The following is a 27260-nucleotide window of genomic DNA, read 5'->3' on the forward strand; positions in this document are numbered from 1 at the left end:
TCACACCCATAGATACAGAAATTAGAATGGCAGTTGCCAGGGGGTAGGGGGAGGAAGGAAGAGGAAGTTACTGTTTTCAATGGGTACGGATTTTCAATTAGGGAAGATGAACAAATCTTGGAGATGGATGGTGGGGATGGTTGCACAGCAATGTGACTATACTTAATTCCACTGAACTGTACACTTAAAAATGGTTAAAATGATAAACTGTATGTTAATGATACACTTTATGTTATTTTATCTCAAGAAATTCTTATTAAGCTATCATGAATGGATTTAGCAGCCACTGATGATTATTGCCTACAACCATTATTTCAGGTTGCACAGTGGTGATAGTCTTTTCATCCTTGTGAAATTATCAACTCTATTTTTTTCTACAAAGAAGGCCTTTTCCTCTTTAACTGTGTTACCTTAAAACAGTTTGTACTGTATGATTTTTAATAATAGTCATGATCTTTTAATGATAATCAGTTTCATGCAGTTTGAATGCGTGTCAGGTGATATGGCTTCAAATTCAGAATATTTAAGAATCTCTGCTATTTGGAAAATGTGTGTAATATTTGTGAACTGAGAAAATAACCCAAAGTAGCTTCAGAATAATAAGAAGATAGTTATTCTAGACCAGGCGCGGTGGCCTACGCCTGTAATCCCAGCACTTTGGGAGGCCGAGGCAGGTGGATCACAAGGTCAGGAGATCAAGACCATCCTGGCTAACACGGTGAAACCCCGTCTCTACTAAAAATACAAAAAATTAGCTGGGCGTGGTGGTGGGCACCTGTAGTCCCAGCTACTCGGGAGGCTGAGGGAGGAGAAGCTGAGATCATGCCACTGTACTCTAGCCTGGGCAACAGAGCGAGACTCCATCTCTTAAAAAAAACAGAAAAAGATAATAGTTATTCTAGCCAGCCAGACTTGTAAGCAGCCATTCCAGTGGGTGTGTAAAGGGATATTCATTCTTATTCTCTCTCAGTCGTACTCTCCATTGCTCTGATTACTCTTGTCTTGGTCTAGTTGGCCTGGGAGTGACGGACATTTTCATAAAGTAACTTTCTGATTTGAATAAGAAATAATTACTTTAAAAAAAGGAAAGTACCTATATCACTTTGCCTTCCTCATCACTGAGGTTTGCTTGACAGTCTAGCTCAGACAAAAGAGAAGGTGGTTCCCAGCCTGGCTTGTGGTAGGGATTTCTCAGAGTAAAGCCAAAGGAACATTCTTAATGGCCTCAAGTGTCTGCACTTGATTTTTATGTCTTCTTCAAATGGGCTAAAATCTTTCCCATAGTGGGTGCTGGTTTTCCTGAAGGGGGCTTACCCTCCATTCTGCACGTGATCTCCTCCCTCCCACCTTTTAAGCGTCAGTGTCAGTGTTACCTCTTCAGAGAAGCCCCCACTGACTACCCCAAGAATTCCTGTCCTTGTCTTCTGCTCTGTTGTCTCTCATCATAGTCCTTATCATTTCCACCTCTAGATGCTAAGCCAGGGGAAGGTAGGTAATGTCTTGTTAATTATCAGAAATCCACTGCCCAGTAGTATCTAGCAGATTTAGGTCCTTGTTCCTTTCTTAAGAAACATTTGAGCACATATATGCTCAGTGAGGCAAAGACAAGCTCCCTGTCCTCAGGAAGTTGACATTTTGTTGTAGTCAACATACTTAGGATACTTTGTGTAGTGAGAGAACTATGAGAATAAAGAAAGATAATAACAGAGGTGTGTAGTGCCACTATGGATGGTCACAGACTCAATTAGCTTAAATTCTTTGATAATATACTTCATAGAATAAAGTAGAAGCCTGGAAGCAAGTCTGACTAAACTTCACAAAGACCTGTTCTTATAGCATAAAGCAATGCAATTTAAAACACAATAAACAGACTTTGGTTTCTGGTGTGACACGCAAAGAGTTTGGAAGCCATTATTCTTATCTTCCTAGCAAGAATAAAGTTGAACAAACTGAAAACTAACAACCCTTCTTAGCTCAAGTAGAGAATTGAGATCATGGGACAAACTATCAGGACAGCTGGAGAAACAGACGGGCAGATACAAACAGGCAGATACAAACAGGCAGATACGGATGGGCAGATACAGACAGGCAGATGCAGACGGGCAGATATAGACGGGCAGACACAGACGGGCAGACACAGACGGGCAGATACAGACAGGCAGACACAGACGGGCAGATACAGACGGACAGATACAAACGGGCAGATACAGACGGGCAGACACAGACGGGCAGATACAGACGGGCAGACACAGAGAACCACAGCTTACCAGGAGCAGATGCCCAGAGGCAGATGTCCACAGCAGTATGGGTAGCAACACTTTAAACTGTAATTCATAAATTGCTAGAGGCTCAATGTGGACTAATTTAGAGTTAAAAACTCAGAAGAAACCTGATCTTGGAGGCAGCCTCCACACTTCACAGAGTTTTACTTGCAAGATCCCTACCGGGTTCTCAGTATGGAGATCAGAGAAAATTCCTTTGATGATTTTTATCAGGGTGGAGGGGAAAAGTAACCATTTTGGAGACGTGCTCAGAGCTCTCTGCTCCCCTTAACAAGGCCCACACTCAGGGGAACTACTCGACCAGAACCCAGCCTAATGGGTTTTTATGCAAGCCTCAGTGGCCTGGGGAAGGCCATACCAGCCCCCTTCAGACTTTAACATGGAGGAAAAGAAATACATAACTTCGGTTCACTAAAAGACTGGGATCTAATCAGAGGATTATGGAAGGCTTGCCCTCCTCCCACTCATTACCACTGCATCAATAGTGCTCCTGCATGATAGCTTGGAATTACAGTTAAAAGAACTGACGGCTCAGACCCTATTTCTGGAGTCTATGAACACCCAAAGATAAGACGGGAGACAGAAACAAGGACACTGGAGGAAATTTTTGCTTTTGACATTACAGCTATAGCAAACAGGAAATACAGTTTAACTCTTAGCCAGATAAACATTAAACTTTACATTAAAGACCTGTCTACTGCAGTTCCTTTTATCTGATACATCGTATTCGGCTTCCAATAAAATTTGCAGTGCATTAAAAGGCAAAATAACACAATCTGAAGAAACAAAGAAGCATCAGAACTGAACTCAGAATTGGCAGAGATTTTGGAATTACCAGACTTGAAATTTAAAATGACTGATTAATATGCTAAGGGCTATAATGGAAAGAGCAAACACCATGCAAGAACTGATGGATAATGTAAACAGGGAGATGAAAACTCTAAGAAAGAATCAAAAGTAAATGTTACAATTCAAAAACGATGAAACAAAACCGAAGACTGCTTTCATGTGCTCATCAATAGATTGCCTATAACTGAGAAACACTCCGTGAGCTCAAAGGTATGTCAGTATACACTTCCAAACATTAAATGCAAAGAGACAAAAGATTTTTAAAAAATGGAACAGAATATCCGAGAACGTGAGATAATTATAAACGTAACATATGTATAATAGGCATACCAAAAAGAGAGGAAAAATGAACATAAGAAATAGTTGAAGTAATAATGGCTGAAAATTTTCAAAATAAATAATGGGCACCAAACTATAGACCAGGAAACTAAGAGAACACTTATCAGGATACATATCAGATAACATATACCTAAACACATCATATTCAAACTGTAGAAAATCAAAAACAAAGAAATTCTTGAAAGGAGGTGGGTGGGGGGAGGGAATGTTACATGTTGAGAAACAGGGTAACAACCACATCAGACTTCTCTTCAGAAACCACGTGAGTGACAGTGGAGTGAAATATTCAGTGTTGACAGAAAAAAATTCACCAACTTAGAATTTCATATCCAATGAACAACTCTGTGTCCACAAATTCTATAACATAGATGAAATGGACCAATTCCTTAGAAGACACAATATACCAAAACTCACACAAATAAGAAATAGACTACTTGAGTAGGCCTATATCTATTAAAGAAATGGAATTCATAATTAATAACCTTTTTATAAAAAGCTCCAAGCCAATATAGTTTCACTGGTGAATTCTGCCAAACATTACAACAGAAATTATCTACAATCTTCTCAGTAAAATAGAGGGGATACTTTCTAACTAATTCTATAAGGCAGCAGTGGCCTAAGATTAAAACCAGACAAAGACATTAAAAGATAAGAAAACTATAGACCAATGTTTCTTATGAATATGGAAGCAAAATCACTCAACAAAATATTAGCAAATAGAATTCAACAATATTTAAAAGGAATTATATATCATAATTTGGATTAATTCCACATATGTATGCACAGCTGTTTCAACACCGAAAATCACACCTGTAATCCCAAGATTTTGGGATGCCGAGGCAGGCAGATCATGAGATCAGGAGTTTGAGACCAGCCTGACCGACACTGAGAAACTGCCTCTCTACTTAAAATACAAAAATTATCTGGGCATGGTGGTGCATACCTGTAATCCCAGCTACTCAGGAGGCTGAGGCAGGAGAATCGCTTGAACCTGGAAGGCAGAGATTGCAGTGAGCCAAGACCGTGCCATTGTACTCCAGCCTGGGCAACAGAGTGAGACTCCATCTCAAAAAAAAAAAAAAAAGAAAATAAATTAATCCAATCCATCTTGTCAACCGGTTAAAGAAAAATAATCATATCAATGAATGCAGAAAATGCATTTGACAAAATCCACTCCCCATTTATGATAAAAACTCTCAGCAAACAAGGAATGGAGGGAAGCTCCTCAACTTGATAAAGAACATTTACAGAAAACCCATAGCTGACATCATAGTTAAATGCTCAGAAAGAAAATGCCCCTAAGATAGTAATCAAGGGAAGGATTTCCTCTCTCACCACACCTATTCAACGTCATACTGAAAGTCCTAGCTAATGGAACAAAACATGAAAATGAAGGAAAAAGCCTACAAATAGGGAAGGAAGAAATAAAACTATCTTTGTTTGCAGATGATATGATCGTCCCTGTAGGAAACCCCAGAGTTGACAGAAAAACATCTGGAACTAAGTGATTATTAGCAAGATTGCAGCATACAAGCTTATTATACAAAAATCAATTACATTCCTATAAGCCAACAATGAAAATTGGAATTTGAAATTTAAAACACACAATTTATATTATCATTAAGACAATGAAATACTTAGGTATAAATCTAACAATATACATGCAAGATCTATATGAGGAAAAGTACAAAACTCAGATGAAAGAAATAAATAACTAAATAAATGGAGAGATATTCCATGTTAATGGATAGGAAAATTCAATATTGTTAAGATGTTAGTTCCTACCAACTTGATCAATAGATTCAACGCAATCTCAATCAAGTTATTTTGTTGACATCAACAAACTGATTCTAAAGTTTATACGGAAATGCAAAAGACCCAGATAGTCAACTCAATATTGAAGAAAAGCAAAGTCAGAAGACTAATGCCTCCTGGCTTCAAAAATCAGTATAAAGCTACCGTGATCAAGGCAGTGTCATATTGGTGAAATAACTGACAAGTATTAATAGATCAATGGAACAAAATAGAGAACCCAGAAAAAGACCCACACAAGTATCAGCAACTGATCTTTGACAAAAGAACAAAGGCAAGACAGTGGAGAAAAGATAGCCTTTTCTACAAATGTTGCTGGCACAATGAGAAATAAAAAAAGCTATGCTCCAAAGTTGCTTCCACATTTTCAGATATCTTCATAGTAGTACCCCACTCCTGGTTCCAATTTTCTGTATTAGTCTATTCTCATACTGCTATAAAGAGCTACCTGAGATAGGGTTATTTATGACGAAAAGAGGTTTAATTGTCTCACAGTTCTGCAGGCTTACCAGGAAGCATGACTGGGAGGCCTCGGGAAACTTACAATCATGCCAGAAAGTGAAGGGGAAGCAATCACAGCTTTACCATGGCAGAGCAAGAGAGTGAAGGGAGAAGTGCCATACACTTCTAAACCATCAGATCTTGTGAGAATCCACTATCACGAGAACAGCAAGGGGGAAGTCTGCTCCATGATCCAGTCGCCTCCCATCAGGCCCCTCCTTTAATTTGACATGAGATTTGGGCGGGGACACAAATCCAAACCATATCAGGCAGTGAAACTACTTTTTATGATACTGTGATGGTGGATATTACATCATTGCATTGGTGGAAATCCCACTAAAAGACATTATGCATTTGGCAAAACTCAGAACTCAGAACTGTGGAGAAAAAAACAGACAAAAACAGACTCTCAGAATAGTAGAAAATAGTAAAATGAGCAGCATATGCACGTATGATACAGATTTAACAATTCTTCACTTATTTCTCTATCTGCTTTCTCTCATTGTTTTGAGAAATTATTTTAAAAGTATTTCAATTAAACTACAAGCATACAATTGTAAATGTTTCCGTCCATATCTTTTAAACATAAGAACAATGTCCTACATTGTCTGGCCATTATTCTCAAAGTAATGGTAATTTTCTTTAATATTTCTAATGTCCTGTCGATAGTCATGTTTCCCCAGTTGTTAATGTCTGTTTCAGGTGCTTTTTCTCCAACCAGGATCGTACCAAGAACCACGCTTCGCAGTTTGTGGTCATGCTGACAACCTCCGGGAATTTGGGAAAACTCTGGGCTCCGAAGGTCCCTCCCAGCCGGTCAAAGAAGCAGAAAAAATTATAGTGTACTTCCTTCGAACGCAGGGGCTTACGGGAAGTGTAGTTTTCAACGTCACGCGCCTGCCGCGTAGCCCTTCGGGAATGGGGCTTCGGCGCTCGCTCTGCGCATGTGTAAACCCAGCGCCACCTCCCGCCGTCCGACCTCCGGGGCCTGAAAGGGACAAGGTGTCCGAGTCTGTAGGTCTGCGCGGGAGCCGAGGCTGCGCACCTGGGGTGAGAGCGTCGGTGACAGGGCTCCGCGCGGCCCAGGAGCCTGGGGACGGGCGGGCTTGTGTGCGGGGGGCTGCAGCAGGCAGTCTCAGGAGTCCCCAGGATGGCCCTCCCCTCTCCTCCGCGGCCCGGTGCACGGGCCCGGGCTGAGTCCTGTCCGCAGGTGTAGGGCTGCCGGGCCCCGCGGGGTTGCTGGCGCGGGACGGGCAATGTGCGTGGATAAGGTTGACGGCGAACAGGAGGAGGTTACTAGTAACTCGTGTTCTTAGTCTGAGAATTAAATAAGTTGTCACCTGTAAAGCATTTTGTCAAGTGTCCGTAATAGTCACTGTGTGAAATGTAAGCTGCTCTCACAATTATGAGACACTTACTCTCATCGTTTGGTATTTCACCTAACCCTCCCAGCGACCCTCCTTGGTATAAACGTGCCGTTTTTAAAAAATGGACGAAAGTTCATGGGGATGGGTACCCCAGAGCACACACTAGTAGGTGAGAGAGGTGAGATGCAAACGCCGAGAGATGTGACTCCCTGTCCTGCTCTTTCTAACATGCTGTCTGCCTGAAACCCAGACTTTCCAGTATCTGCCTAAAGCCTTCAGAGCGCTTATGCAGAGCGGCCTGTCACCAGATCTGTGTAGATGATTGTGAAGTGAATGTGGACAGAATCTCACCAAGTGGTAAATACATCCTGCGATTTGTTGGGTCTCTACAGAACCTCTGATTCAGGCTGAGGCTCCTGAATCCTCTTGTACTGTTCCTGCTGTCTTCTCAAAGGCACAGATTGATACTCTGGTGCTGTACTGTCCAGTAGAAAGATAAGGCAAACCACAAATACAATTCATAATTTTTGATTAGGCGCAGTGGCTCATGCCTGTAATCCCAGCACTTTGGGAGGCCTAGGCGGGTGGATCAGTTGATGCCAGGAGATCGAGACCAGCCTGGCCATCATGGCAAAAACCCGTCTCTACAAAAAGACAAAAATTCGCTGGACGTGATGGTGCACTCCTGTAATCCCAGCTACTCGAGAGGCTGAGGCACGAGAACCGCTTGAACCCGAGGCGGAGGCTGCAGTGAGCCGAGATTGAGCCACTGCACTCTGGCCTGGGTGACAGAGCGAGACTGTCTCAAAAGAGAAAAAAAGAAGAGCTTAGAATTTTTCAGTAGCTACAGGGAAGAGAAGAGGCAGGCAAAGTCAGTTTTATCGCTTTATTTTACTTAACTCATTGCATCCTAAATATTCGACTTGTGGCACTGGCCAAACTTCAGGTGTTCAGTGGTTCTGTGTGGCTGATGGCTGCAGTGCTGGATAGCACATTTCGAGTGAATCTCAAGAGTCAGGTTTAAGGTATTAGGTGAAGGTTTCAATTGAGTTTGTTTCTCAGGCCCAAGTCCCAGCTCCTCTGGAGCAAAGCAGCTTGTGTGAGGCAGTAAAGAGGGAGTCCTAGGGACTACTGCCATAGAAGAACAGCCTACATGATGGAGACTTCTTTTAGAGTGTCAAAGAAGAGGCAGAAGATTCTAGAAAGGAGGAAGTCCTGATTGCTTCCCCAGAGGCAGTTCTTGATTCCCTATATAATGTATGCATCAGATTTAGTGATGTTGCCACATCCAGAAGCCATCACAGACCGTGTGACTTTGCTGTGGACTAACTTGCAGAAGGCAATTCCCTGGGGTTGAGAGGGATGAGTGACTGTCAAGCTGAGTGGAAAAAGACACTTTACTGGAGGGCTGATTAGGTCATGCTATCCAGGGAAGACGTAATCAGCTGTCCAGATGCCAAACAGCAGCCTATTTTCCTCTTCACTTCTTCCACATTCTGAGTCCCTCTCACACTGTGTTCATCATCACATGTGGCATTTAGAGTAATACTGATGTTCCCTCTTTCCTGGTAGTAGAGGAAGAATTTCCTATATTGGAAACCCAAAAATATTGGGCCTGAAATTCCTTGTGTAAAACATCCCATCTTAATTTTTTCCGTGGAAGTGCTAATTTTGGGCGTAGAGACAGTAAGAACTTGATTAATAAGTCAGTCTGAGTAGTTCTTTTTTTTTAAACTTATTTTTAAATGTATTTATTTTTTATTTTTTTCTATTTTTAGTAGAGACAGGATTTCGCCACGTTGACCAGGCTGGTCTGGAACTCTTGGCCTCCAGCAGTTCACCTCCCAAATTGCTGAGATTACCACGCCCAGCTGAGTAGTTCTTTGACATTAGCTTTAATGAAGGTAAACAGCTTCATCTCTGTATACCTGAACTTGCTTCATCCTTTGTTTACTTTTTTCTTACTCAAAAGGGAACATAATTGTTAATAAATCAACATAATTATTAGTAAATCAACAAAAAACAGTATTACTTTACTCAGTGAAAATGCAAGTTTAAGCGCACGTAATCCTATCAGAGATGCACGTATTCAGGTGTGGCTGTCTTTGAGTGGTCCCTCCTGTCCCTTTTCAAGAGTGGAAGGGACATTCTGCATTGGGAATCCTTTTTTCCAGCTGAGTGTGATGATACTTTTTTTAGACACATGAATAGGACTACATGCTCCTTGATTACAGTGGGATTATGTCACAGGAAAACCATTATCACGTTGAACCATCTCATGTCAGGGACCATCTCTGTAGGAATTGTGAGGCAGACCAGGTCTTTCATGACCCCATTGCTCTTTCCTCCTTCCCAGCTGAACCTCCACAGTTCTCTCCACTCTTCCAGGAGCAGCAGAAAATGAACATCTCTCAGGTGAGTTCGGTTTTTAAAAACCAGTTTATTTTACAATAGGTTTTGTAAGGGTTTATGTGTCTTTACATTAACATGGAAAAGTAGAAGCAGAAATGGATCAGACACATTCCTAGAAGATGTAGAAATGCGGATTAATAGCTGAGCAAAGTGGCATGTGGATAGATGCAGATCCTTCGATATTACAAATTTACCAAATTAAGCTTCAGATTTATTTCTGAGGTTATTGACAGCCATGATGGAGTGTCAGACAGACAATACTTAAAGGTTTACATTGATGAGAAAGATAAAGCAAACCAATTTATCATGGAATATAAACATAAAGATAACGAAATGTATTTATTGTTCTTCAAGTAGGTGACTTAGTTAATAAATTGCCAAATAACAGAATATTACTTCTTCAATAGAAGTAGAAACTGTAATGCTAAATTTGAACACGTTCAGTACTGTTTTTCAAAAACTCCAATGAAAGGGTTGAATTTAACATTTTTCTGATGAATCCACTGAATGTCTTTAAAATCACTCTCCATACATATTTTGAATACCCGTGATAGGTTGCTCAGCAGATGGTCCGAAATTCTGTTCTCTTTCAGGTATTTCCCCACTTAGCATTTAACGTCGGCTCTCCATGGGATGCCTTGGTTTTTCTTGCCACTTGCCTGGGCTCTCCAGTGTTCCTACCCAGAGTATAATCAAATCCAGTGGTGTGGTCTTTTCCTTTCCTTGCTTGGCTTTTCTGCAGCATTTGCCTCAATGTGTCCCTCTGTCCTGGAACGTTTCTGTTAGTGATACCTGCCCCTCGCCGGTCCTTCCCCGGCTGATGTCTTCATAGAGCCACCTTCCTTGTCCTTTCACTTGGCTCAGCCTCAGTTTCTGTCCTTGGCTCTTTAGTCTTCTCTGTTGTCTCCAAATGATTTTGTCTTCCCTTGTTTTTTTCTTTTTTTAAAACTGCTTTTTGAGACTCAGTTCACATATATTACCATGTACCCATTTAAAGTGTAGAATTCAGTGATTTTTTTTTTTTTAGTATATTCTCAGATAATATGCTAATATCACTGCAGTCAATTTTAGAACATTTTTATTGCCTTAGAAAGAAGCTGTGGACACTGTAACTACCAGTTCATTCCCTCTGAGCCCCAAACAACCACTAACCTACTCTTCTGTCTCCATAGTTTTGCTGAACCACTCCCTTTATAATTTCTTTTAGGCAGTCTTGCCTGTGATAAATTCTCTCAGGTTTTGTTTACCTGAGAAAATTACAGTTTCTCCATTTTTTCTGGATATGGAGGTTACTGGTTGACAGTCTTTGTTTTAGCACTTTGAATATGTCATCCCATTGCCCTCTGTCCTCCATAGTTTCTCATTAGAAATCAGCCTGTAATATGATGACTTGTTTCTCTGTTGTGGCTTTCCCGATTCTCTCTTTGTCTTTTTAACATTCAGATTCTCATGTCCAGGTGTGGATCTCTTTTTTTCTTTTTTTTTTTTTTTTGAGACAGTCTTTTGCTGTATCACCCAGGCTGGAGTGCAGTGGCATGATCTCAGCTCACTGTAACCTCTGGTTCAAGCAATTCTTGTGCCTCAGCCTCCCGAGTAGCTGGGATTACAGGCATTCACCACCATGCCTGGCTAATTTTTATATTTTTCATAGAGATGGGGTTTTGCCATGTTGGCCAGGCTGGTCTCGAACTCTTGGCCTCAAGTGATCTGCCTGCCTCAGCCTCCCAAAGTGCTGGGATTATAGGCTGAGACACCACCCCCAGCCAGTGTGGATTTCATTCTCCAAGTTTATCCTACTTAAAATTTGTGAAGCGTTTTGCATGTGTAGATTTATCATTTTCATCAGATTTGGGGGTTTCTTGGCCATTATTACTTCCGATATTGTTTTAGACCCTTTCTGTCTCTATTCTGTTAGTCTATTTGGCATATGTTGGTGCTGTCCAACAGTTCATTTCTTGTTATTTTTCTTTCTGTTTCTCACTGCATAATCTCAGTGGGCATGTTGTCCAGTTGGTTGATTCTTCTACCTGTTCAGACCTGCTGTTGAACAGGTTTTTTTTGGTAAAAATGTTTGTTTTAGTTTTGTACTTTTCAACTTTAAAGTTTCTATTTGGTCCCTTTTTATAGTTTCTGTCTATTTATATCCTTTATCTGGTGAGATATTATTCTAATACTTTCCTTTGGTCCTTACATATCATTTCCTCTAAGTCTTTGACCATTGTCAAATAGTTGATTTAAAGTCGTCATCTATTTAAGTCCAGTGCCTGCTTCCTCATGAGCAGTTTCTGTTGATTATACTTTTTTCCTGCATGTGGGTCTTACTTGGTTGTTTCTTTTCTTGTGTTGCATTTTTTTGTTGAAAACTATACATTTTAAATAAAATAAGGTGGCAACTCTAGAAAACATTCTCAATTTGCAGGGGTCGTTGTTGAAATTTGTCCAGTGACTTTTTAATTGATTCAGTAGAGCCTGTGTTTATCGTCATGCGTGGCCGCAAAAGTCTGCAGAAATTTTCTTAAATGCCTGAAACCTTAAGTAAGGCTCTCAGTCTTTGCCAAAGAGCCTCATGAGTGCTGGGGCATTCCTTCAACAGTCATCCAGGCAATTTATAACTCCATGTTAACCTTCACTTCCTGTTTACCCCAAACCTCAGGGTCACCCAGGGTGACAGTTTAGGGCCTTCTCACGTCTTTCCAGAGCATAATCACAGCCCTGGGCATATCCTCAGCTCTATGCATGTAGGTGACCTAGAGTCTCTAGAATCTGTAGGAGCTTTTCAAAAGCTTTATGAACATCCCATTCCCCAGTTTTTCCTTTCTAAAAAACTTTTCAATTAGGCTGTTATTTATGTCAGGTGTTATCCACTGCCTCAGGTAGCTGCTAAGTTAAACAATTGCCTTTAAATGTTTTTGGCAAATGCCTTCAAGGATAAGGCTTTTCACACTGGGGAACTCTGACTTAATTCAGACAATCAGCCTTGCAAGTCAGTTCTTCCCGGGAACCACAGATTAGGTCAGGTAATGAGGGTTTTCTGGGAATGAGACTTTGGCCAACCTGTGACCCAGTCGGCCTCATCCAGTGGACACCAGGCCGCTGGATTCTCCTGTTGTTTCAGACGTTTCTCAAAGCCAGTGCTAAGTTGGAGTGAGAGGGATGGAAATAGGGCAGGTTGAAATGACACAAGATCATTGTTCTTACTGTGATGTAGCTGTTTTTCTCATACCAATGGTCTGCAGATTGCTGTAAGCCTTTGGTAGCTTCTAGAGTTCTGAAAAAGTTGATTCTGCAGTTTTTGCCAGTTTCTCATTGCTTTTATGGAAGAAGGAATTTTCTTGGATCTTCAGTATCTTCACTGTCATCACTTGCTAATTTGAATTTGAAGTCTTTTTGTTGTGAAAACTTTCTCTTTTCTCAGTTTCTAAGACTCTGTCCCCTCCTGATTCTATTATTATTTTTCAGAAAACATCTCTGGCTTTGTGGCCTATGCTTTTTCTGCTTTGTGGTTCCTCAGATGTTGTTTTTGTTCTTTTCTTTCTTCAATCCCTGTGTGTTCAAGGAGCTGTCTGTCTGTCTCTGCCAGCCTCACTCACCACCTAAATTGCTAGTGACTCCTAAATGCTTGTCTTCATCCCCATCTTACCTTCTGTGCTCTAAAATCATGTGTGTCCTGGTTGAAGGAACAGTTCTAGCTACGTATCACCATGAACAGAACTCTCACTGAACCTTCTAACACATTTTCCTTCTTTCCCAAATACCAGTTTTGGCACCACCAAGCAGCTGCTCATTTTGAAATATACATTACATTATTATTTTCCATAAGAGGAACAACTATTGCTCTTATGTAACTGAAACTCTGTACCCTTTGACCAATGCCTCCTCATTCCTCACCCCTCACCCCCAGCCTGTGGTAACCACCATTCTACTGTCTACGTCTATGAGTTTGAACTTTTTAGATTCCACATGTAAGTGAGATATAATTTGAAATATTTGTCTTTCTGTCAATTAAAAACAAAATTTTTCAAAAAGGAACTGCTCATACAGCTAGATTGAATAGCCGTACAAGAAAGTAGTTATTAAATGGGTGTTGCTTCTCTTCTGTGGTTATATCCCTATTCTTAAATCCATTGCTGTGACCTCAGTGTAGGAAGTGTTCTCTTATGCTGGTCTCTTTGGTTACAACTATTGTAGCTGTTCTCTGCTCTTCACGTGCTCTAGCCTTGTATATTTGTGTACATTTATTTGTACGTAAGTTTGGTCAGGGTATCTCCAGACTTCACATGTATCTGTTCCTTAGCCCCCAGAATCGACAGTGATGATGGCCAGGGAGGGTGTGAATGTCCTAAAGACTACCCCAGATGATCTGCGGAGATGTGGAAGAAGGAAGGAGGTGGTTGGAAGGAAGTTGTTTTACGCTGAATTTTTTTGTCTTAAAAATATCTAGAATTCATAAATATATATAGATAAATTATGGCAAGTTAAAAAATGTTTTAATTGAGTAACATATGTTAAGACAATATTGGGTCTAAAATAAGCCTTTATAACCATTCATTTTAGAGCCTCAAAGTAGTAGCTGTCAAAGATACTTTCCATGTCACCTAATTCTGAACCCTTGAACAAACCGTTGTTACATTTGTTGTGATAAATGTTGTTACAGGCATCAGTGTCATTCCAGGACGTGACTGTGGAATTCACTCAGGAGGAGTGGCAGCACCTGGGCCCTGTTGAGAGGACCCTGTACAGAGACGTGATGCTGGAGAACTACAGCCACCTCATCTCAGTGGGTGAGCACAGCTTACCATGGGGCTGTCTTGAGAATACATGTTCCCTTTTTAAAAAGTATCAAAACACATGGACCCTTTATAGAGATTAAAGGGCTTTGGATTAAAAGATCTGAAGTAGTTGAAACCTTTACAGAAACAAAAGCAACATGTCATTCCTTTCCCATTAAAAACTTCAAATGAACACCCCGTTAATGCTTTGCTGCCATATCTTTTTTCCCCTTCTGGTAACCCAAAAGCCCGTGAATCTGGTCCATGTATACCCTCAATTATTTTGTTTATAGGATATTGCATTACTAAACCCAAGGTGATCTCCAGGTTGGAGCAAGGAGAAGAGCCATGGTCCTTAGAAGATGAATTCCTGAACCAGAAGCACCAAGGTGAGTGGGCCTTAGCAGAAGGAGCCCCCTGGGGGTAGTTAGACGTTAGAGGGAGAGCACCTTTGAAAGTTCTTTTTTAACAGCTTTAGTGAGATATAATTCACATTCCTACAATTCACTCCTTTAAAGTGTACGGGTCAGTGACTTCAAGCAACCACAGATCAAAACTATTCAGGGAAGAAATATTGCGCTTTCATTTAACATGTATAGACATTTTTTCCCTGTCAGGGTTCCCGGGTTCCCTGAACAATACAATATAACAACTATTTACATTATATTAGGTAGCATAATTAATATGGTGATGATTTAAAGTATACAAGAGGATGTGCATAGGTTATATGCAAATGCTATGCTATTTTGTATCAAGGACTTGGGCATTTATGGATTTTGGTATTCAAGAGAATCCTGGAACCAACTCCCCAGGGGATGACTGTATCTGTGAACATCACCACAGTTAATTTTCATCACCTCAAAGAAACCTGTACCCTTTAGTTACCACTCTCCTGTCCCCCCTGCCCTCTGCAGCCCTAGGTAACCACCAGTCTACTTCTGTCTCTATAGATCTGCCTATTTGGGACATTTTATATAAATGGAATCATATATAATCTGTGGTCTTTTGCGATTGGTTTATCTTGCCTAGCATAATGTTTACGAGTGCTGTTACAGAATGCATGTTTCATTCCTTTTATGGCCAAATAATGTGCCATTGTATGGAGATACCACCTGTCTGTCCATTCATCAGTCAGTAGGTATTTGGGATTCCACCTACAAATAATGCTAATATAAACATTTATTTACAAGTTTCTGCATGGACAATTGTTTTTATTTCTCTCGTGTGTATTCCTAGGAGTGAAACTGCTGGGTCATTTGGTATCCGTGTCTTTATCTGTTTCAGGAACCACCAGACTGTTTTTCTAAATGCACCTTTTTCTGTCCCTAACAACAGCATGTGGGGGTTCTGATTTCTCCACATCCTCACCAATACTTATTATTTGACTTTTTGATTTGAGCCACCCCAGTGGATGCGAAGTGATATCTCACTGTGGTTTTGATGTACATTTCTGTATTAGTCAGCTAGGGCTATCATAATAAAATACCATAGGCTGGGTAGCTTAAACAACAGAAATTCTCGTGATTCTGGAGGCTGGAAGTCCAAGATGAAAGTGCTAATAAGTTGGTTTCTGGTGACGCGTCTCTTCCTGGCTTGAAGACAGCCACTTTCTTGCTGTATTTTCATGTGGCCTTTCCTCTGTGCACATGCAGTGGGAGAGCGAGAATACTCTGGTGTTTCTTCCTCTTATAAAGATATCAGTGCTACTGGATTAGGATCCTTCCTTCTGACCTCATTTTTACCCTTGCTGCCTCCCTGAAGGCCTTGTCTGCAAATACAGTTACACTGGGGGTTAGGGCTTCAAGATAAGAATTTGGGAAGGGCACAAATAGGTCTCTAACAATTTCCCTGCTCACTAATGATATCAGGCATCTTTTTATATGCCTGTTAGCTTTTGTACTAATAAATGATTCCAGGAATCTTAAAAAACTATAGTTTTCAGTGTCATTTTTAGAACAGAAAAATAAAATCATCTCAATTACTAGAAGTGAAGCACAATTAAGGTTTCTGTTTGAAGTCATACCAACAAATAGCATCACATAAAGACGGACATCATTTAGATCAAGCATGTTGCCAAGTCACTAAATGTAAATTATTGGATCACATGGATTGTCTAAAAAGGATATCCCTAAATAAGTAACATAGAAAGATCATTATAAAACATTGGTAAAGTTGTTGAGTCAATAAAGATAAAATAATGTAGGTTTCATGTTCTGTATCATTCAGATTTGAATTCAGGCAATAAATTCATTAAAGTAGGAAGAGCTCTCGTTCAAGAGCACAGGGAAATGAAAACCTTTAAGGATTTGAATGACTGCATCAGATAATATAATATCAATGTTTCCAAAACATAAAATAATGGAGTTCTAAGAACTTAAAACTCATTAGAATTAGGACATCATAATATGTCTTATCTGATTAAACAGTAGGTACAATGGACAACAAGTAACTATGCCTAGAGAAGGTATAAATTACATTTGTATTAAAGTGAACCATACATTTGCGTATATGTATGCTAATGCAAAAAACAAAACTTTAATGTTTTAATGGAATAATGATAAAATAGAGTATACTATTAGTCTAAAGAGAAAACCTCAATAAATCCAACAAATTAGAATAAACACAAACAGCATTCTCTGAACCTAGTTTGCTACATCTAGACATTAATAATAAAATGAAAAAAATCCACTTGAAAAAAATTTAAAGTATCTCTTTTAAACAATATGCAAAAGAGTGTAATGCAATTTTGGATTTGATTTCTGTAATGAAATAATTGTAGCTGCAAGTTAGAAACCATTAGATATAGCTAAAGTAGTGGACAGAAGGAAGGTCATAGTCTCATTAATAAATTAAGCAAGAACAGCATCAAAAATACAGTAATGAAAGCAGAATTTAAAAGTAAAATTAGAAATTAATTGTCTAACACGATGAAACCCCATCTCTACTAAAAATACAAAAAATTAGCCGGGCGTGGTGGCGGGCGCTTGCAGTCCCAGCTACCCGGGAGGTTGAGGCAGGAGAATGGCGTGAACCCGGGAGGGAGAGCGTGCAGTGAGCCAAGATCACGCCACTGCACTCCAACCTGTGAGACAGAGCGAGACTCCGACTCAAAAAAGAAAAAAAAAATTAGAAATAAATGGAAAACAGAAATGGAATATTTCTTACAATAAAAATAAAATGAATTAAACTTTAGCTAACCCTATTAAAGATAAAACAGAGGAAACACCTATATAATAAATTCAAGGGGGGATACATTTGTAAAGATGTAATGCTATACCAAACACAATCCCATTCATAAAGACAGTGATACAGGAGGATTTGCCGCTCTACCAGATATTGAGGCTTTATGTAAAACTCTGTGTAGCTAAGTAGCACGGAGTTGGGGGGTGGGATGGTTTAGTAAATTAGTGAAAGTAGTAGAAAGTTCAAGAAAAAACATGCGCTTGATAGACAGTGGTCTTAGATGACACTGGAGAACAATGGGGAAAGGATCTTGAGGTATCCATATAGATCAAAACAAAAAAGTCAAATTCAGTTGGCTTAAGACCTAATTATCAAAGCAAAAGTAGAAATATTCTAGAAGATCATAGAGAATAGGTTAATGACTCTTCTTAGGGAAGGATTTAATAAAATACAGACTGCATTACCAGGGGAAGGATGGAGTAAATGTATTTCTTTCTACCCACTAAGTGCAGCTGAATATATGTATGTATGATATAGGCATGCCTCAGAGATACTGCAGTTTCCATTCCAGACCACTACAATGAAGCAGATTTCACAATAAAGCAAGTTACAATTTTTGTTTTCCTAGGGCTTACGAAAGTTATGTTTACACTATACTTTAGTCTTGTAGATGTGCAATAACGTGTCTAAAAAACAGTATGCATGCCTTATTTAAAATATTTGCTAAAAACTGCTGAGTCAGACACAAAGTGAGCACTGGCTGTTGGAAAAATGGCGCCAACAGACTTGCCCAACTCAGGGTTGCCACAAACCTTCAGTTTGTAAAAAATGCAATATCTAGCCAGGCACAGTGGCTCACACTTGTAAGCTCAGAACTTTGGGAGGCAAAGGCAGGCAGATCACTTGAGGCCAGGAGTTTGAGACCAGCCTAGCCAACATGGCAAAACCCTGTCTCCACCAAAAATACAAAAAAATTAGCCGCTCATGGTGGCTTGCGCCTGTAATCCCAGCTATTTGGGAGGCTGAGGCATGAAAATTGCTCGTACCTGGGAAGTGGAGATGATGGTGAGCCGAGATCTCACTACTGAAGGGTGGAAAGAAGAATGCAAATGCACTAGGAGTCTTGGCACCTGACAAAATACAAGGTGGTTACAGTGTCATTAGAGTCTTCGGGGGGCCCTTGATCTTTCACCCATGCCCAGGGTTAATGTAGAAGCCTCGGCCAGGTGCGGTGACTCACGCCTGTAATCCCAGCACTTTGGGAGGCCGAGGCAGGCGGATCATCTAAGGTCAGGAGTTCGAGACCAGCCTGACCAACATTGCGAAACCCCGTCTCTACTAAAAGTATAGAAATTAACCAGGCATGGTGGCGGGCACCTGTAATCCCAACTACTCAGGAGGCTGAGGCAGGAGAATTGCTTGAACCTGGGAGGCAGAAGTTGCAGTGAGCCGAGATTGTGCCATTGCACTCCAGCCTGGGGGACAAGAGCGAGACTCTGTCTCAAAAAGAAAAAAAAAAAAGTAGAAGCCTCCTCTTCCACCCCCAGGGCATCAGATCAGTCGGGAACCGGACTTCCATCCCCACGAGGCAGGCAGCGATGCTGCATCTCACTCCCGCTAGTGTAACTTCAGAGGAGGCTCACTAAAACTGAATATTAATTTTGATAAAGTCCAACTTATTTTCTTTTACAGAACCTGCTTTTGTTGTTCTGTCTAGAAACTTTGAAACTTAAAGTAACAGATTTAGGAATCCTATTTTCTTCTAGAAATTTCACAGCTTCAGTTTTTACACTGAGTTGATAATCCATTTTGTGTTAAATTCTATATAAAGCATGAGTTATGTGTCAAGTTTAATGTTTTTGGAACAGGGAGTCCAGTTATTCCAGCATGACTTTTTGAAAAGATTTGTTACTTCTCCACTGAACAGCATTTCCACCTTTCTTAGAAAACAGATGGCTGTGTATTTGTGGGTCTATTTTTGTCGTTTCTATTCCTTTTCATTCATCTACATGTCTTTCCTTATGCCAGTACAACATTAACTTGATTACTGTAGCGTATTAAGTTTTGAGGTCAAGTACTTCTCCAGGTTTCATCTTCTGTATACATTTTTAAGTGAGGTTCATGATCTTTACAAAGGAAACGTGTTGGCATTTAAACTGGGGTGGCGTTGAATCTGTAGAGCAAGTTAAAGAGAATTGACAACAATGTACGGTCTTCCAGTCCATACACAAAATATCCCTACTGATTTATTTAGTATTTCTTTGATTTCTTTCATCAGTGTCTTTTAGTTTTTAGAACACAGATAACGAGGCTTTTTAAATTTTTGTTTTTAATTTTGTTTTGGTGCTGTGGTAAATATTGTTTCTCTGATTTAAAATTCCAATTCGTCATTGTGTGTTTGTAAGCATAGATTTGTATATTGGCCCTTGCTAAAAACACTTATTAGTTCAAGGAGCTTTTTAGATTTTTAATTATTTTCTGTGTAAATTTACTCTGTATCTTTGTGTTTTTATTCTTGCCTTTTTGCACTGGTCAGTCCTTCCAGTGCAATCTTGTGTAAAGGTACTGGTAGTGGGCATCCTTGTCTTTTTCCTGATCTTAGAGGGAAAACATTCAGTCTCTCTTGAGTATAATGTTAGTTATAGACTTTTTATAGATTACTTTTATTAAATTAATAAATGGATTTTGAATTTTGTTAAAATTTTTGGCATTGATGTATTGTGTGATTTTAGTTCTTCGGACTACTGATAGGAGATTACATTGACCTAAAATGTAGCATAAAAACTATAGTTTTTATAGTATTACAGTGTAGTAACTATTTGGCATTTTTGAGGTAAATTTCACTGATATATTATCTGTGTTTATATATTTCTGTGTACTTTTTGGGACATTTTTGCATTTATGTTATGGGAGATACTGGTTTGAAGGTTTCTTTTCTTGAATAGTATTTGCCTAATCTTGCTATGAGGATGAGGCAGGCCTTATAAAATGATTTGGGAAATATTCCATCTTTTATTTTCTAGAAGACATTGTGTAGGATTGGTATTATTTCTTCCTTGGATGTTTGGTAGAATTCACTAGTTAAAACCATTTGGTCCGGAAGTTATTTGGAACTGCACATACACACACGCAGACATACACACACACACACACACACACATTTAGAGGAAGATTTAATTACATTCTTAAGCCTTATTTACATATGCAAACATAGTTAAAACTTGAGTAAATTACACATTAACATATCCTCCATTATACTGAATTAAGTTAATATGTTATGTTGTCATAAATATCCTTTTCACTGACAGCTCCTTTAGAAATAAATGTCTTTTAGATGATTCGGCCATTATGTTTTAACATTTGACATAGAATATGTTCTCTGTGGTTACAGTACACATTGACGTACCCCTTCTTTCCACTTAGATTGTCCAAATAAAGGTAGTTTGCTTTTATAGTTAGAAAAAGAAAAAGAGAGAGATTAGAATGCTCTTACAAAACGATGTCAGAGCTAGCTACTTCACTTTTCACCATGTAAGGCTATAACAAGAAGTGAGTAGTCTGTAATCCAGAAGAGGTCTTCACAAGAACACAGTCATGTTGGCACCCTAATCTCAGACTTCCAGTCTCCTGAACTGAGAAAAACAAATGTTTATTCTTTAAGCCATTTAATCTATTGTAATTTGTCGTAGTAGCCCAAACTAAGACAGAGTTATTGTTAATGTTGTTTTATGATCTCGTGAATGTCTTGTTAGTAGTTAGTCCTCTCTTGCATCTTTGGTATTGATAATTTGTGTCTTCTCTTTTTTTCTCTCTGATGGTTTTTATCATTAAAAAAACTTTTTAAATAATTAAGCTTTTGGTTTGACTTTTTTTCATCCTTCTACTTTCTTTCAATTTAATGTCCTCTCTTTGTCTAGTTTCTTAAAGGGAAAACAAGCATCTGACTGGAGATCTTTCTTTTCAAATATAATTTTTTTTTTTTTTTGAGACAGAGTCTCGCTCTGTCGCCCAGGCTGGAGAGCTGTGGCGCGATCTCGGCTTACTGCAAGCTCCACCTCCTGAGTTCAAGCAATTCTCCTGCCTCAGCCTCCCAGGTAGCTGGGATTACAGTTGTGCACCACCATGCCCGGCTAATTTTTAATTAGAGACGGGGTTTCACCAGGTTGGTCAGGCTGGTCTCAAACTCCTGACCTTGTGATCTACCTGCCTTGGCCTTTCAAAGTGCTGGGATTACAGGTGTGAGCCACCACACCTGGCCAAAATAATTTAAGCCCTAAATTTATCTCTGTGTACTGCCTTAGCTGTATCCACAAATTTCTGTATTCTTGTGTTGTTTTGTTTTCATTCACTTCAAAATACCTCATTCGAGAATTCTTCTTTCACCCATGAGTTAATTAGGAATATTTAACTTACAATCGATTTCTGGTATAATTTCTCTGTGACTCAAGATCATCCTCCGTATAATTTATTTCATATATATTTGTGAAAGTTTGTCTTACAGTCTAGAATGTAGTCTGTTTTGATGATTGTTCCATGTGCATTTGAGAAGAATGTGAATTCAGCTGTTGAGTGCATTGTGTCTTCAGGTTTCAAGCCATGGTTATCACAAGTGCTACTTTACCTTATCTCTTCTGCTTGAGTTTTGGGCCTACTGTGTATTCCTGCCTCTGCTCTTCGGTGCTGCTTTTTTTCTTCTTTCCTTCCCATAGCTGCTATGAGTTCCTGTCAGTGCCCTAAAACAACTTATTATATTCTTGCCCTTGCAGATCAAGACATTTGTTCCATAAATTAAATAATAAGTTGGTTCTAGACAGAATTTTGGTCACAGTGGCTGCTGTGACCATCTCCTGGCATATCCCAAGAATGGAACTTTCTCAGGATTCTTGATGGCTCATGGAGGGAAACATACGAGAGCATGCAGATCCTCTGTATCTATGGCAGGGGAAAATTAGCTCCCTGCCTCAGACTCCATGGAACCACAGGAGTGTATCATTTTGGTTTGGCCTGTGCATGAGAAAACATCAAAAGTGTTTCCTGTTCTGTGAGACCACCATTGTCTCAGACCTCTGACTGGAAGGAGCAGGCTCTTCTTTGTGCTCTTTTTGTCTGTGCCTGTCGGTGCAGAATTGTAGGTTTCTTCAGCACCCAGTCAAAGATACAGAATAGCCTTGGAATTCTCCACTGTGTCATTTCTGAAGTCCTGAAGTTCACTTTCTTTCCATTTTGTAGTCTTTGTTTATATTTGTTAATTTTTTGTTTTGTTTTGTTTTTTGTCTAGGGATTTTTAATTGTAAGAGGGAAGATGTGGGAGGAAAGGGGCTGCTCCACCTTGACTGGCCCCGGAAATAATTCCTGTTTTATAAACAGCATGCATGAGGAGAGAATCTGTCTGTGTGCATGAATTATTTAATCTTTGGAAACATAATCTTTAATAAAATACATAACAAAACACGGGCTGGGCACAGTGGCTCATGCCTGTAATCCCAGCACTTTGGGAGGTCAAGGCAGGAGGATCACTTGAGCTCAGGAGTTTAAGATCAGCCTGGGCAACATAGCAAGACCCTGTCTCTACTAAATATAAAAAAATTAACAGGGCATGGTGGCATACCCCTGTTGTCCCACCAGGTAGGGAGGCTGAAGTGGGAGGATCACTTGAGCCTAGGAGTACAAGGATGCAGTGAGCTATGATCACGCCACTGCACTCCAGCCTGTGTGACAGAGTAATACCCTATCTCAAAAACCAAAATCAAAATCAAGACATGAGTATAAGTTCTTCTCCATCACAAATGTAAGATTTATAGTATATTTTAAATTTTTCTCATTTTAGGATATTTTAAAGTTGATCACATCAAAGGGATCTGGGAAAAACAAGAAAAACCTCTGTGGCAAGAAATATTCATCAGTGATGCTGACAAAACATTAAGTAAAGAACGAGAGAAAGTTTTAGAAAAACCATCTAATCTGGAAATAGCTCCAGAGTTTTCAGAAAAACTACCCTGTAAATGTGACTCACATAGAATTAATTTGCCAATTGCTTCTGAATTAATTATAAGTGAAAGAAAATATTCAAGAAAGAAGGCTGAATACATGAATGTGTGTGAGAAATTGCAGCTTGATATTAATCATGAGAAAGCTCATCCTGGACAGAAATCTTATGAACATGATAAAAATGCGAAAGCTTATAAGAAAGATCAGCATTGGAAATTTCAAACTTTGGAGGAATCTTTTGAATGTGATGGATCTGGACAAGGTTTACATGATAAGACAATTTGTATTACACCTGAGAGTTTTCCAACAGTAGAAAAGTCCTGTAAGGATGATGAATTTAGAAAAAACTTTGATAAAACCACTTTATTTAACGACATGAGAACTGACACAAGGGGGAAATGCTCTGATCTTAATGAATATGGTACATCCTGTGACAAAACCACCACTGCTGAATACAATAAAGTTCACATGGCTATGACACACTATGAGTGTAATGAAAGGGGGATTAATTTCAGTAGGAAGTCACCCCTCACTCAGTCTCAGAGAACTATTACAGGACGGAGTGCTCTTGAAAGCAATAAATGTGAAGAAAATTTTAGCCAGAGCTCAGCTCATATAGTACATCAGAAAACACAAACTGGAGATAAATTTGGTGACTATAATGAATGTACAAATGCCCTCTACCAGAAATTAGACTTTACAGCACATCAGAGAATTCACACAGAAGATAAATTCTACCTTTCTGATGAACATGGGAAATGCAGAAAATCCTTTTACCAGAAAAGACACCTCATTCAGCATCAGAGGCCCCACTCAGGAGAGAAACCTTACCAATACGAAGAATGTACGAAATCCTTTTGTTCAAGTTCACATCCTATTCAGCATCCTGGAACTTACGTGGGATTCAAACTTTATGAATGTAATGAATGTGGGAAAGCTTTCTGTCAGAATTCAAACCTCAGTAAACATCTGAGAATTCACACAAAAGAGAAAGCTTATGATAACAATGGCTGTGGGAGATCTTACAAGTTACCCCTCACAGGACACCAGAAAACAGATGCAGAGATGAAACTCTGTAATGGCAGTGAATATGGGAAGACATCACATCTCAAAGGACATCAGAGAATTCTCATGGGGGAGAAACCCTATGAATGTATTGAATGTGGGAAAACTTTCTCCAAGACATCACATCTCAGAGCACATCAGAGAATTCACACAGGTGAAAAACCCTATGAATGTGTTGAATGTGAGAAAACTTTCTCTCACAAGACACACCTGAGTGTACATCAGAGAGTTCATACAGGGGAGAAACCCTATGAATGTAATGACTGTGGGAAATCTTTTACCTATAACTCAGCCCTGAGAGCACATCAAAGAATTCACACCGGCGAGAAGCCCTACGAATGCAGTGACTGTGAGAAAACTTTTGCCCATAATTCAGCCCTCAGAGCACATCATAGAATTCACACGGGGGAGAAACCTTATGAATGTAATGAATGTGGAAGGTCTTTTGCCCATATTTCTGTTCTCAAGGCACATCAAAGAATTCACACAGGGGAGAAACCCTATGAATGTAAGGAATGTGGGAGATCGTTCACCTACAATTCAGCCCTGAGAGCACATCAGAGAATTCACACAGGTAGAAAACCCTATGAATGTAGTGACTGTGAGAAAACTTTTGCCCATAATTCAGCCCTCAAAATACATCAGAGAATTCACACAGGGGAGAAACCCTATGAATGTAATGAATGTGAGAAAACGTTTGCCCATAATTCAGCCCTGAGAGCGCATCAGAACATCCACACAGGGGAGAAACTCTATGAGTGTAATGAATGTGGAAAAACTTTTTTCCAGAAGACACGCCTCAGTACACATCGGAGGATTCACACAGGGGAGAAACCCTATGAATGTAGCAAGTGTGGAAAAACTTTCTCCCAGAAATCATACCTCAGTGGACATGAGAGAATTCACACAGGGGAGAAACCCTATGAATGTAACATATGTGGGAAAACTTTTGTCTATAAGGCAGCCCTCATAGTGCATCACAGAATTCACACAGGGGAGAAACCCTATGAATGTAACGAATGTGGGAAAACTTTCTCCCAAAGAACACACCTCTGTGCACATCAGAGAATTCATACTGGGGAAAAGCCCTATGAGTGTAATGAATGTGGGAAAACGTTTGCTGATAATTCAGCCCTCAGGGCACATCACAGAATTCACACAGGGGAGAAACCCTATGAATGTAATGAATGTGGGAAGACTTTCTCCAAGACATCACATCTCAGAGCACATCTTAGAACTCGCTCAGGGGAGAAACCCTATGAATGTAATGAATGTGGGAAAACCTTCTCTGAGAAGTCGTATGTTAGTGCCCATCAGAGAGTTCACACAGGGGAGAAACCCTATGAATGTAATGTATGTGGGAAGCCATTTGCCCATAATTCAACCCTCAGAGTACATCAAAGAATTCACACAGGGGAGAAATCCTATGAATGTAATGATTGTGGGAAAACGTTCTCTCAGAAATCACACCTTAGTGCACACCAGAGAATTCACACGGGGGAGAAACCTTATGAATGTAATGAATGTGGGAAAGCTTTTGCCCAAAATTCAACTCTGAGAGTACACCAGAGAATTCACACAGGGGAGAAACCCTATGAATGTGATGAATGTGGGAAAACTTTTGTCCGTAAGGCAGCTCTTAGAGTACATCACACCAGAATGCATACCAGAGAGAAAACCCTAGCATGTAATGGATCTGGGAAGTCCTGAAGGAATGCATCCCTTACTACACGTAGTGCAGAAACTCATGTCACATAGGCTGGAAACTTGTTTCCCTTAGCCATTTCCTTTTCCATTAGGCTCATAGCTTGTCAAAAAATGCCATTCATCCAGGTAGGACTGCCCATGGAATGTGGTGCTAATGATATATATCACACTTAACCTTGGCTGTTAAAAAAAAAATACCCCACAGTCTTTCTGGTGCATGAGATGGATTGGAGGTTATTTCTGCAGCAAACACGGGTCCTGTGTGTTGAAAACCATAGAGCACAAGGTCAAGGAAGCTAGAGTCTGAAAAGCTGAAACAGAATTCACTTCCAGGTCTGCACCAGGGTTTTGGTTTTGTTGCTTTAAAGCAAGAATTAAGTTTATAGTCTGTTAAGCTCTTACAAGTTTGACTTATGAGTTAAATGCACATAGTTTAACCTAAACTTTCTGTTAGAGCGAGATGAAACCCTATGAGTATAATCAGTTTTAGAAAAACTAATCAGTTTATTGTGCATCAGAGACTTCACATGAAGAAGAAAACTTGTCAACATCCAGGATGATCAGGAGTCTTCATTAAAAATCAGAAAATTTAAGAAAAACACAGAAGCCTTCACAAAGTGAATTGCATTAAACATCAAATAATTATAATAAAATTTCATATTTTGAATAAATGACATTTTTCCTAGGTCATTTTTTCTGAGGAAATATGTCAGTTTTAGAATTGGAGATAAAATATTCACCTAGAACTGACATACCAAAACTTCTGTTTTGTAGTATCAAAAATTTTATAGAACATATATAAGAAAAGATTTGCCTATAGACAAACTCACTGTAGAATGTGAAGTTAAACATGGAATAATTTGAATTCTGTGGAGAATATGAATAAATGTGAATAGTCTGAGCTATGTGGAACATCTCTGAGTCTGTATATAAACATTATAACTCACTGGTGAGTTCTAGTGGGCGTGAACAGCCAAACCTGCACT

The 27260-nt window shown here is 39.6% G+C and overlaps 1 protein-coding gene across 5 annotated transcripts; it reads left to right on the plus strand.

The window, feature by feature from the left end:
* Positions 1-6721: 6721 nt before the first annotated feature.
* Positions 6722-26948, plus strand: ZNF658 (zinc finger protein 658). Of its 5 annotated transcripts, none has more exons than XM_011971062.1 (6): positions 6734-6833; positions 8929-9054; positions 9507-9565; positions 14217-14343; positions 14625-14720; positions 23342-26948. In XM_011971062.1, exons 3-6 carry the CDS (start codon positions 9551-9553, stop codon positions 26275-26277), a joined length of 3174 nt encoding a protein of 1057 aa, XP_011826452.1. In that variant the 5' UTR covers positions 6734-6833; positions 8929-9054; positions 9507-9550; the 3' UTR covers positions 26278-26948. The 5 variants fall into 5 exon arrangements, with proteins under 5 accessions (XP_011826450.1, XP_011826449.1, XP_011826452.1 ...); XM_011971061.1 differs by having other exon boundaries at positions 6810-7075; XM_011971060.1 differs by lacking the exon at positions 8929-9054 and having other exon boundaries at positions 6722-6833.
* The last annotated feature ends 312 nt before the right edge of the window (positions 26949-27260 follow it).

This window comes from Mandrillus leucophaeus, unplaced genomic scaffold (assembly GCF_000951045.1).
Source record: "Mandrillus leucophaeus isolate KB7577 unplaced genomic scaffold, Mleu.le_1.0 Scaffold984, whole genome shotgun sequence".
NCBI classification, from domain to species: Eukaryota; Metazoa; Chordata; class Mammalia; order Primates; family Cercopithecidae; genus Mandrillus; species Mandrillus leucophaeus.

What these genes read in the sequence shown, in the direction of transcription:
- ZNF658 (XM_011971059.1), top strand. Translation starts at nt 9,368, where the DNA reads ATGCTCCTTGATTACAGTGGGATTATGTCACAGGAAAACCATTATCAC. An exon ending in AGAAAATGAACATCTCTCAG is followed by an intron (nt 9,566 to 14,216) that starts GTGAGTTCGGTT and finishes ATGTTGTTACAG; the next exon opens with GCATCAGTGTCATTCCAGGA. An exon ending in CAGCCACCTCATCTCAGTGG is followed by an intron (nt 14,344 to 14,624) that starts GTGAGCACAGCT and finishes TTTTGTTTATAG; the next exon opens with GATATTGCATTACTAAACCC.